Source organism: Bemisia tabaci, chromosome 8 (assembly GCF_918797505.1).
Source record: "Bemisia tabaci chromosome 8, PGI_BMITA_v3".
Classification (NCBI taxonomy): Eukaryota; Metazoa; Arthropoda; class Insecta; order Hemiptera; family Aleyrodidae; genus Bemisia; species Bemisia tabaci.
In genome coordinates, this window is record NC_092800.1 from 2,199,530 (window position 1) to 2,212,099 (window position 12,570).

Genomic DNA, 12,570 nt, shown 5'->3' on the forward strand with positions numbered 1-12,570 from the left:
TTTCACCAATACTGCCGTGCTAAGGAAGAACGCCGTAAAAGCATTCGAGAGCTGCCAAATTTCCCTTGATAAAACGTGTATTTTTGACGCAATTTAAGCATATTTTTCCATGAAGTTTTTAGGTACTTTAAATTAAATTGTATACAAAATTGTTTGAAAATTTTGGGGAAAATATTTAGAATTTTCCCAGTGAATTCAGGTTTTATCGAAGGAAATTTGGCAACGTCTTGAGGCTCATAGGGCGTATTTCCTTTGCACGCAGAATAGGCTCTCTCCATATTCCTGTTGTCTTCTTTGTCTCTCTCTTTGTCTACCAACTTCAACAATCAGCCCGCAGATTGAAATAAATTTCATATAGGAGTTTGGGTTGCAGCCAAGTGCTAGAAATAATGCAAAAAATGTTTTCAAAAAACACTTACATTTTTTGCATTATTTCTAGCACTCGGCTACAACCCAAACTCCTATATATTTAGTGCTACTACCTTCAGACATTGCATTACAATGTTCGCTGACTTTGATAAATTTCATATTGGTTTTTTTTTCTTGTTACCAGTTGACATTCGATAGCTTCACGTTGGGTCGGTTCACGTCGTTCACGACGAACGGTTGTCCGGACGGGAACATGAAGGTCCTGGAAGCGGACCGTCCGAGCGTGGGCGGGGACTGGTGTGGGACCTCGTGGGCCCCGGCGCACTACTTCAGCGAGACGGACACCCTAAAGGTCATTGTGCGACTCCTCAGGCTCTCCAAGAATCAAACCGGCTACAACTTCGACTTCCGACTCACCTACAAGATGCTCCCCACCCACGAGGCCGTAGTCAGATACGGCGGATCCTACACCACAAGTGAGTCTTAAGAACGTTGCATTGGACCGTAGAGAAAAAAGAAGCGGAAAAGTTCTAATACTGTCGTATTCGAAAAGCGCTCAGGTATTAGTAAATGTATTTAGTGAAGAAAGGAAGGATAAACTCCGTCGACTTGGCTGGAGAATGGAAATAAAACAACCACCCCTAACCTAAGGCAGGAAAATGTTTAAAAAATTTTGTATCGGAAAAAGGCATTTAAAATTCTAATCTACCAACCTCACCCTTCAAGGTAAAAATTTTTCAGATCATAATAAGTATTTTAATCCATTTTTAGCATAAACGTTAACTAAATTTCATTATAAGGACACTACAGAGAGTTTTCTTTCAAAATAAAAAATAAACCGAGTTTTGGACCCAGCTCAACAAAAATCGCACTGCTGAAAAGATTGCCTTCGTGGACTAGTGTCCCTTTTATGATTACAAATAGAGAATCTAAGATTCAGAAATTCGAGTAGAACTATCAGAATATTGGACAAGAATATCACTGTTTTTTGGCAATTCAACTGCCGATTCAAAGCTTCGGAACAGAGCAAATCGAGAGATACAACTATTTGAACTTCGCGGTAATGTGGTATGGTATCATCTCTATTTGAAGGCGTTTTAATTTTTTAGAAGTTTCACTCGCTACTTGCCAACTCTTGCGTGATTGTAGGTTTCTTCACAAAGGCCGAGCCTTTGAAGCCGAGTCCTCAACTTTTAAGGAAATCGCACTAATGAGCTCATATTCCACACTTGCAAGTAAGAAGAAATTGGCACAACAATCCAAAAAACAAGCGGGAAAGTTCTAATACTGTCTTATTAGAAAAGCGCTCAGGTGTTAGTCGATGTATTTAGTGAAGAAAGGAAGTATAAACTCCGTCGACTTGGCTGGGAAATGGAAATAAAACATCAGCTGATAGCAAACAAAGGTTACCAAGGAAACCGTAAACGCGTATTTTTGTTTCCCGAAAATGATAGCAACCGTTGAGCTCATCAGGCGCGTTTTTTTAAGGCTTCATTTGAGTTCAACGATCAATTTCGATAAGAATTACTCTACCGCTAAGAAATTTTCTTATAGACAAACGCTCGAAACTACCTGCGCATTACGTTAAAAGCATAAAATACGCTTTTCATAGCTTTATTTATTTTAAAAATGGACCCCCCCAAAAAGCCTACACATCGATGAGCTGGTGCGCCATTTAAACGAATTAGCACTAGTATACTAGTACCTAAGAGGCAAGTCGAAATAAAAAAGCGCTGCCTATCGGCTAAGCGCTTTTTTTGATGACGTAGGTCGGTACGGCGACTTTTATCGTCGATTTTCTTGGAAACAGTGTAGTTTATGGGCAAAATGCATTCAACATAAAGTGTTTGAAATCATATCATGAGTTGATTTAAGAAAAAAAATCGGACGTTATGGTCCGTTTTTCATACTTTGAATTTCGGATTTTGCTGACCAGGTTGTATCGACCTACGTCACAGAGTACACAGTCCTCAAGATGCAAATACCTCATTTCTTTCTCTATAGCATTGGACGGCAGTACGTTGATCTTCCCGTTTTAGCGTCGAATGGAGCTCTTCCACGTGTAGGAAATTTGTAATTATAACGTACTTTTTTCTTACGTAAAATATTGCACGAAACATGATGGTGCCACCATGTATCTTTGGAACAAACTCAAAACGTCAAAAAAAGTTCCCTAAGTTGAGATCGTAATTGAGGGGATAAATCAAGCTTTCCTGAGAGGCCACCTCTACATCACGTCAAAATTTCTCCGCAAAGGCAAGGAATATATCGACGGCGTAAGTCCGCAATCACATATCTCATTTGCGGTGTCTGAAAATCTCCGCTTTTATGTTATTTTCTTTTAAAGGAGAACAAATTGACATCATTCCTTGAAGCTTATGCAGGATTCTCTTCGCACAGAGAAGAAAAATCGCGGCAGTTTTAAAGGATTGCTGTTGAGTAGTTTTTCATTTAAAAAATAAAGTATGACAGGAAGTCTGCGACGTCGCAAACCGAGATACGTGGTTTGGTAGTTTCACCGTCGATATGCGTCAAATGGGAAAAAGGGAAATTGCACGGAAAGTCACCTGTTCGTGGTAAGAAATGCAGACATGACATGATCAGTCAGTGAAAAAGTCCCATTTCAACGCCTGTCTATTCTTACAGAAACAACATCAGCTAGTTTTATTCATTAAGCCCCCGAGCCAGAATGTGACAACTGCATTAGTCATCGACTCGTATTTTAATGATTTAAATCAATAAAATAGCGATAAAAAGATCACTCCAAATGCCAAGCTTCCATGTCCAATAAAGCACAGGGAATTCAAATGGATATTACAAAAAGTACTTCGATTATCCATCGTAACATTTTAGACTCAATTTTCTGATGTTTAAAATGACTAATGTTCAAACAAACTTTAATGGACGTTCCAGGAAATACTTACAAAGTTTTTTCTCTAGGAAAAAAAATCATTATTCTAAAAAAAACATAGCTTTGAAAACCCTCTCAGGCGGGTTTTTTTCGATTGGATCTTCAGACGCCAATGAGGGCCTAAAGAGGGCTAAATAAAATCAGAAAGTTGCACTAAAATTTTAATTTTCATCTAATACAAGTATGAAAACTTTAAGAACTGCGAGCGGACATAAATTATCGCATTAATAAATGCGACTTCGATCATCGTATTTCAAATCTTTCCATCGCAGCTTATTTTAACGCCTACGCATTTCTCTGAACTGAATTTTAGAGGAGGGAAAACGCTTTCGACCATATTGGAACTTCAGGTCGCCATCAATCAACCGTAATTGCTGCTTGCATCATCATGACATTTCAGGGGGTTTAATTTAGGCCCCAGTGGCGGGGTGTGATAATCGCCTATCGATGTTACCCCATTTGAAGCTATGGTAAAGAATCGATTATTATGGTGATTATTGCGAATGCCCTGCTATCGATCTTTTTTCATAGACTTGAACGGCATATCAATCGATACATCGCTTAGCACGCTCCGCCACTGTTAACATTCGATTACACGCTCCCTCTGCGGGAGTATTTCACAGAAAAATAATCGTAATGCTCCAATCCTAAATCATAGCAAGCTACCCGGTCAGAGGCAGAGATTTAAATATTCATGAGAGTGGAATTACTAATCTCGCTTCGCGGAAATAATAATTGGAGGCAAAATTCACGCGCCCGAGTCATGTGCCCTAATCGTTTCATTACTGAGATCCATAATCTGCCGTAATGAACTCTCTTTGAATGGAGAGGCAAAAATATAAGAGCCGCTCTGTTTTATAAGGAACTCAGATGGGGTAATTGGTTTTGGGTTTCAAAGAGCAATAAGGGGGAGGAATTCCGAGCAATCCGACATACAATCGCAGAGTTTTTATGTGTAATACGGACTATGGAAAAGGATATCAGATGAAAATTTTGAAAATGAAGTCTTTGCCTACTTACGTAGAGGGTATTCGGGCTGTTAATGCCAGTTTTTGGGAGGAGAAAAGATATTGAAACATTCACTTGCTAAAGATCTTCAAGAAAAAAAAAAAAAAAAAAAAAAAAAAAAAAAAAAAAAAAAACGGTTGAGAAAATAATTTTGGGAGACTTTACTTAAAATGAAACAGCCAGGGACCTAGGGTCCTGTTGGCGGTAATTAAGTGTGATTTGTAGCTAAGTTGTTGGGATTAAACCGGCTCAAATAGTTTTATAGAGCATATGGTTTGGACTCTTGCTATTGAGAATCGAAAAAAGAAGTTCACAATTTTCAATGAAAAAAAATTTTTTTTGGTCCTCTTTAAACTCTCATAATAATAACCTGAAGTTCTCTTTCACAGAACACATTACATATCATGATATCGACGGCGTAAGTGCGCAATCATATATCTCGTTTGCGGTGTCTAAAAAGGTTTAAGGAAGGTGATATTCGATTTTATGGGCTAACAGAAGCTATAAATTAGCAATTTTGAAACCAGGATATGTGTGCAGAAATGTTGCATTGACTCTTCAGATGGCAGATTTGAAAACGCCTTCAATTGTGACGTGATACCTCCAGTATTCCGGAGAGTACGAATAGTTGTATCATTGCACCTTACCAACGCGACGGAAGATTAACATTGAAGAAGCCTCCACGATGGCCTTGTTGATGGGTTGTTGGTGTTGTGGGTTGGTTGTGGGGTTGATTCCTTACTCATTTTTGCAGTCCGGGCCGCATAGTTAAAAAGTGCTCAAGTTAGAATAGTATTTAGCCAATTTTTAATTTGTATTGAAGGAATTGAAATCGAAGAATTTTGGTTTGAAATCATAATCGATAAATTTTCGAAACAAAGTGAGTCTGAGGTGTGAATGAAAATCTATCAGGAAACATGGGGAAAAGTCTCTATCCTTATGAAATGAACGAGCACAGCGTGAAGCTTGTTCCGAAGACTAAAAGAGAGCGCCTCCTTAGGATAACTCAATTTTGCCAATTTCGAACATGTTCGCGTAGATTGCCACTCTTAGAAAATGTTTTTGAAGAATAAGGTCGTTTTCCAGAGCCGGTCACAATTTGATTTATTGTAGACCGTCCAAAGCGCAGTTCCAATCATGCCGTGCAAACCTGCACTTCTTTTCATCGCTCTACAACCGCTTGGGGTACACAGATTGCTTTGGATCTCTAATAATTACGTATTTATCGAATTTCAATTATAACGAATTAATAAAAAAGTATGAATTATCATAAATCTTTAAAATTGATCCTTTTAAGGACGGTTATTAAGGTGATTTGATAGACGCTGTATTTTGTGACAAATCGGCATGCGATATATCGCATCGATTAGTTCCATTTTTTCAGCTACTTGTCATTTTCCTTGAATTTTGAGATTGCAATTTTACTGTCAGGAGACTGACAATTATACTGATATTGAAACTGCACTCGAATGTGACATTTTTTCTCTAAAAAAAACACCCCTATATTACGTTAAATCTGTCTGTCAGATTTGGTCAGTGAAATATTTAGTCTCCCGACAGCTGAATTGCGATCTCAAAATTTGAGAAAAATGACGAGTAACTGAAAAAATAGAACCAATCGATACGATATATCGCATGTCGTTCTGACACAAAATATAGCGTCCATCGAATCACCTTAAGGATATGTATTAAGTACTTAGTTACTGTCCGGCAATGATTTTCCAAATTAATGTGTTGTGATACAGCCTGCTTGCTATTTTCAAGTGTCGTGTCTGAATTTTTTTCTGTGCGCGTGAGATTAATCATATGTGAATTTCCAAGAAAACTCAACCATAGTCTCCGGCATCGAATGCCACTCCTCGGTTTTTATCAGTTTATAGATCAACAAAAAATAGGAGATATCTCCGCGAACTTTTTTTCGCCTGGTAATACTCAATGGTCGCACTGTTTTTTTCCGTGCAGAATCTCTACGGCTTTAAGTAGATTAATTTCGCAAGAATGCCTGCACGTTGATACGAGAAGGGTCCGCTCGCGACCAGTGACGAGGCGTGAAAGATCGATTATCTGTATTTTCCCATTTGAAGCTATGGTAAAGAATCGATTATTAAGGTATACCCTGTTTATCGATCCTTTTCCATAGGTTTAAATGGCAGATCAATCGATATATCGCAAAGTACGTCACGTCGCTGTTCCGAATGGAAACGCGTGTGAGGGATTCACTCGGATCGAGAACTAAGTCCACTCGGGATGGGCTACAGTCCCTGGGGAACCCAGATCCACCGAACAGGGATATCATTCAGTAGAGTAGCATGCTTTGCCATATATCGATTGATCTGCCATTTAAACCTACGGAAAAGGATCGATAAACAGGGTGTTCACAACAAACACCTGTATAATCGATTCTTTACCATAGCTTCAAATGGGAAAATATCGATATTCGCCTCCATACTGATATCATTGTCGGCCGACGCATTCGGTGCGTGCCCGAAAATTAACTCGGGCATTCCGACATCGTTATCTTTATTACGGCGCGGCCGCCCGGGCTCCGTTTCGGGCGCGTTCACCCGTGACGCGAGAGACTGATGTAATATAACCGGACAGTTTAACGACCCATCGTTTTGAAAACACATTTGTTACCGAGCAAACATCGTTGCCGAGTTTTACAAACAACCCCCTCATCGTAACTTTTTCAAGATAGAAAGATTTATCTCCGGCCGTTCGCGGGAAAAGGGGTCGCAGGAGCTAGCGAGTGAAACTTCTTAAAAAATAAAACGCCTTCAATTAGAAGTGATACCATACCACGTTACAGGGACGTTCAAATAGTTGTATCCCTCAGTTTTCTCCGTTCCGAGGCTTTGCATCGGCAATGGTACTACCAAAAACTAGTATATTTAGTATATTCTTATAGTAATAGTTGAATGTGTTGGTCAGTCCAAGTTGTATTCTTTTCATGGTCGAAAGATTTATCTGTGACCGTCCAAAGGAAAACGGGGTAGTACGAACTTGCAGGAACTAGCGAGTGAAACTTCTTAAAAGTTAAAACGCCTTCAATTAGAAATGATACCATACCACGTTACAGGGACGTTCAAATAGTTGTATCCCTCAGTTTTCTCCGTACCGAGGCTTTGCATCGGCAATGGTACTACCAAAAACTAGTATATTCTTATAGTAATAGTTGAATTTGTGGGTCAGTCCAAGTTGTATTCTTTTATGGTCGAAAGATTTATCTGTGAACGTCCAAAGGAAAAGGGCCGTACGGACTTGCAGGAGCTAGCGAGTGGATTTTATTAAAAATTAAAATGCCTTCAATTAGGAATGATACCATACCACGTTACCGTGGCGTTCAAATAGTTGTATCTTTGGGTTAGTGCAAGTTGTAACCTTTTCAAAATCGAAAGATTTATCTGCGACCGCCGCCGGAAAGGGACTGTGCGAACTTGCAGGAGCTGCTAGCGAGTGAAACTTCATAAAAATTAAAACACCTTCAATTAGAAATGATACAAAACCACAGCGTTAAAGTAGTTGTATCTTAGGGTTAATCCAACTTAGATTTCATTTTCAGAGTCCAACTTTTCCCGAAAATTTAAGTCAGTAATGACATATATATTTTACTTTTTGGGACGTTCAATTCCTTATTGTCGTAATTTATCAACATTGTTGCCGAGTTTAACCGCGACGACCTCCTCTTTGTAACCTTTTCAAGATCGAAAGATTTATCTGCGACCTCCCACGGGAAAAGGGTCCTTACGGAATTATGCAGGATGTAGTGAGCGGAAGTTTTTAAAAATTAAAACGCCTTCAATTAGGAACGATACCATACCACTTTACCGCGGCGCTCAAATAGTTGTATCTGTCGGTCAGTCCAAATAAAATTACATTTTCAGAGTTTGAATTTTCAAACTCAGCTCAAACGAAAAATCTATAGTTTCTGATAGTGTAAGTTGAGATATACTTACTGTCTACTGTCTGTTAATCGTGTAGCAATGGACTAATCATAAAAAATATCTGAAACGCACGAAACATAATTCATTTAAGAATGATAGTATTGCCGGGACATTAAAATAGCTATATTTCTCTGTATCTTTCGTTATGAAAGCCTTTAAAACCTGCGATGTCCTTTTCGCATAGTCTGATGGTTCAGTTAGTAAAAAAGACAATTGTTGTGATTTGTGGCAACTCCATCTAAAAATATAGAGCTCGTGCTTTTTTCCTTATCGAGGTGCGGAGCGTCCGATGCGTACTATCAGAAAACGCCTAGTCGTTTGAACAGAAATGCGGACATTTATTCGGATGAGTCCGACCTATTCGAGATAATCACTACCATTGGGATATCCGAGAGAATCTTTTTTACATGTAAAATCTCTCCTCGGCTACTGTAATCGAAAAAATGTACGTCCATAATCCGCCTCTAAAGTTACTTCCATTCCGTGACTTTCTAGTTTTTTCCCGTGCTCGAAAATGTAAAATTATGTCAGTAATACACACTGAGAGGAAATAAAATAAAAGAAATGCTTGCAATGCTCAGATTTTGTAAGTGTAATTTAAACATTTTCTTGAAGTAACTATATCACGACGCCTTGGCTCATTATTGTGTGCTGAATCGTAAAGACTTCAATGCGAGAAACATGGTAGAGTTGACCTTTCTCAGCATAAAATACGAAAAATTACGACTTGACATCAATAAATTACCAGCCCTGTAATATTTTCGCCGTAATATTTTAAATTAAAATATTACAAAAATGCCTTCGAAAATCACCCCTATTTCCATAAAGTTGTGTTATGCTGTAAATTTAACACTTCATTTTTATTTTCGTGCTTGCGTTGAGCAATACATGTCATGATGCTTCAAACAATTCCCAATATAGAAAGTAGAACGCTTTAAAAGCATCAATTGAAGCCCAGGAAATATATGTATGGAACGCTTACCAACCCGACCTTTCATTCCTGGAATTTCTGTAAATTCCATCCTATGAAAGACAACCGCCTTAAATAGGAAGTTAATATTGAAAAGAACTAAAAGCCACAAGAAAAACGGGTAACCAAGACTAAAAAACAACAAAATATAAGGCCGGACGTTTTGGGGTGTTTCGTACCCCCTCCTTAACCGGAAACAAAAATATACTATAAAAAATTACAAAAATCAAAATACATCCATCCCCATTAAGTCATTACAAAATGTGAAATTATCGCCAAATAATAATTTTTAATATATATTGGTTTCCTTGTTGAGGGAGGAGTTGAAACGTCCCAAGCTCTATGATTTGTTGTTGTTTTTTAGCTTTGAATACTCGTTATTCTTGTGTATTTTAGTTAATTATTCGGGCTATTTTCATGTGTTTGCGTTATTGAAAAGAAAATCGACCATTTTCACATTCGTTAGCTAGCAAGCTATTTACTAATCTCCCTCTTGGCTTTTGTCCGCCACGGACCCCTGCGAATATTTTCGGCTCCAGCGTGCAAAACACTCGCAAATTAAAAGAAATAAATCAGAGCGGGGACCCGCGGACCCTCTCATTCAGCCGCCCGCCCCTCCCCAGCACTTTGAGAGGAAGGAAACTTGGAGTTCCCGACAAACCGTCGCGTTGCGAGGTTGATAATAAATTTATTCTGTGTGCTTGTTTAAGTGCTCTTACCGCAGTTTTGCCTCCAGCTATTTTTCCAGCAAACTCCTTCGCTTTTCATTTTTTCCTCTTTTCCGAAACCTCCTTCTCAAGAATCCAACCGCGAACGTGAGGCGTCCGCGAGAACTTCGCCCAAGTTTTGAGCACATGCTCAAGGCGGGATTTCTCCTGTCCGAAGGCCCATTCTGCGGAGCTCGGTAACTAAAAGGTTTCGCAAAAGTTTGATCGGCCTCAGACAGGAAGTGCTGTCGATTTGCGAGTCGAAGCGAGCGAATTCTGACATTGAACATGTTTCCTACCGATTGGTGGGTGAGCTGTTAAAACGGTTTTGGCATTTCACCTCGAGTAAATGGCATAATGTACTATATTTCAGGCATTGAAGTCAAACAAATCGACTAGGCGTAAGTTTGCAATCACATATAGTTTGCGGTGTCTGAAAATCTCTGCCTTTATGTTGTTTTTTTAAAGGAGAACAAATTGACATCATTCCTTGAAGTTTAAGCAGAATTTTCCTCGCACGGAAACGTGTGGCAGTTTTGAAGAATTGCCGTTGTGTAGTTTTCTGTTTAAAAAATAAATTATGACAGGGAATCTGCGACGCCCCAAATCGAGTGACATGATTACCTACTTACACCGTCGATATGAGTGCAGGAATGTTGCGTCAACTCTTAAGATCCCTCATTCCATCGATCTTGTGCATCGGACTAGATGCGGCACGACAGTTCCGATATCTTAGCTTCGCAGATTTGAAAACGCCTTCAATCGTGACGTGATACCTACCGCATTCCGTAGTGTACGAATAGTTGTATCATTGCGCCTTACTAACGCGATGGTAGATTTACACTGAAGAAGCTTCCACCTCACAAACCGAGTCTTGTGATTGCCGACTTACACCGTCGAAATAGAGAATTTGCATAGGTGTCTTAAATTTGATGAATTTACTAATTAAGTGGAAACTACTGAGTGAATTGCCCGATTACCCTTGGTTCATAAATTGAAAAATGATTCAAGGAGCTATGACAAAATGATCTAATCTGCTGGAATACATGTGCTTAAGTGGGAAATACCACTAGATGAAGTCGCTCGGCGCTGCATCTCTTCATTTATATATTTATCTTTATACTCTTTCCCATATCAGAAAAAAAATTATAAGGCCCTGTCCACACGAGCGTGGTTCGAGGAACTTATTCGACGAACTGCTCGGTTCCCGGAACTTGCTCCTTGAAAGGAGGGATGCTGTCCACACGAGTTCGCCCAAACTGGAACCGGAACCAAATATTGCAAAATAATAGATTATTACGGCCGCCAAAGTAACAAAAATAAATTTCAAGACATGTAAAGGACGTAAAAAACAAATACAAACAAATTCACATCAAAAGAAACATATGTAGAAGCTGTAGTGCGGGGGAAGTTCCGGGTTTAGGAGGAATAAATTTTCAGCTCAGCTAAAACTTGTTCCGGGAACAAGTTCCTCGAAATAAGTTCCGCGAACCGCGCTCGTGTGGAGAAGGCCTAAGAAATACTGTGAAATCAGCTCTTTAAGCACTCTCCAATCTATGAAGCAATAAAAAATTTGCGTGCAAACTCTCCAGTGGACCCACACCTTCTCCGCGTGTGAAAAAGGAAAAATGACATCATACGATTACAATTTTCTGGGGAGGGACTAGCCCTCGTGAGGGCCCCCGTCCTTAATTCTCGTAATTCCACTGAAAAAAGGGTTGTTTGAGCAAGACATCCGTAAAGTAGAAATCACGTGTGCATTTCCAAAATTTCGTGGCCTGTACCTTTTGCTTTGCACGCCTTTACGAAGCATTCTGGCAAGTGCTATGAGATTACCGAGGCACGCTAAAAACATTATCAAGACGCTATTTCTCAATACAAGTGTCTGTAATGCATACCGCACGAGAGAGCACCAGTTAAGGCACTAGGTTTAATCAAATATCTTTTGATGGTTTGACCTTACATTCATATTTTTACCTGTTCGGCGCAAAATCAATATTCTGACAAAAACTTCGCTCTCACAAAGTATTTGATGTACGATGGTCTCGAGTGTTTTAAAATTGCAATTTTCTTGGCCCTTTGTTCCGGCAACTTTTTTTTCTAATTTATTAGGTAACTCCGTCTTCCATTTGTATCTTCACTTTTTTCAGTGTAAATAAATTCTACGTGAGTACTCGTTTATGTCTCATTCTAGAGTGAAATAGAGCTGCTTTGAGAGTTCAGCGCTCACGGATTGCTGTCAATTCCCAGAGGGAAAGTCTAGTCCACCCATCCACGCCAAACCCTTTGGCCAGCGTGACTAGATTTAATTTTAAAGGGAATGATTTCTATTTTTTTAAACTTTGTGTTGCACCCTGGAAATATACTGCCGTGGCAAGGAAAAACGCCTATAAACCTTTAGGCGTTGCCAAATCTCTTTTGATAAAACACGAATTTTCTGGTTAATTTATAAATACTTTCCTTCCAATTTTGAAGGTAATTTTGTTCGCAATTTCACATGTAGTTCCTAAAAATGTCAAGAAAAAATATTAATAACATTTCTCAATAATAAACATTTTATCGAAGAAAATCTGGCAACTCTTGAGTGTTCATACGGCGTTCTCCCTTAGCACGGTAGTATACTTTTTGATCTAAATGCGTCATTTGGGGAGGGGAGAGGGG

The 12,570-nt window shown here is 39.1% G+C and overlaps 1 protein-coding gene across 1 annotated transcript in view; it reads left to right on the plus strand.

Annotated features, from left to right (window-relative positions):
- Window positions 1-12,570, plus strand: part of LOC109030132 (uncharacterized) — a 135,432-nt gene that overhangs the window by 30,159 nt on the left and 92,703 nt on the right. Inside the window, exon 5 of the mRNA XM_072303131.1 lies at window positions 554-845. Coding sequence (XP_072159232.1) covers window positions 554-845 — 292 coding nt within the window. The remainder of the gene's footprint in view (window positions 1-553; window positions 846-12,570) is intronic.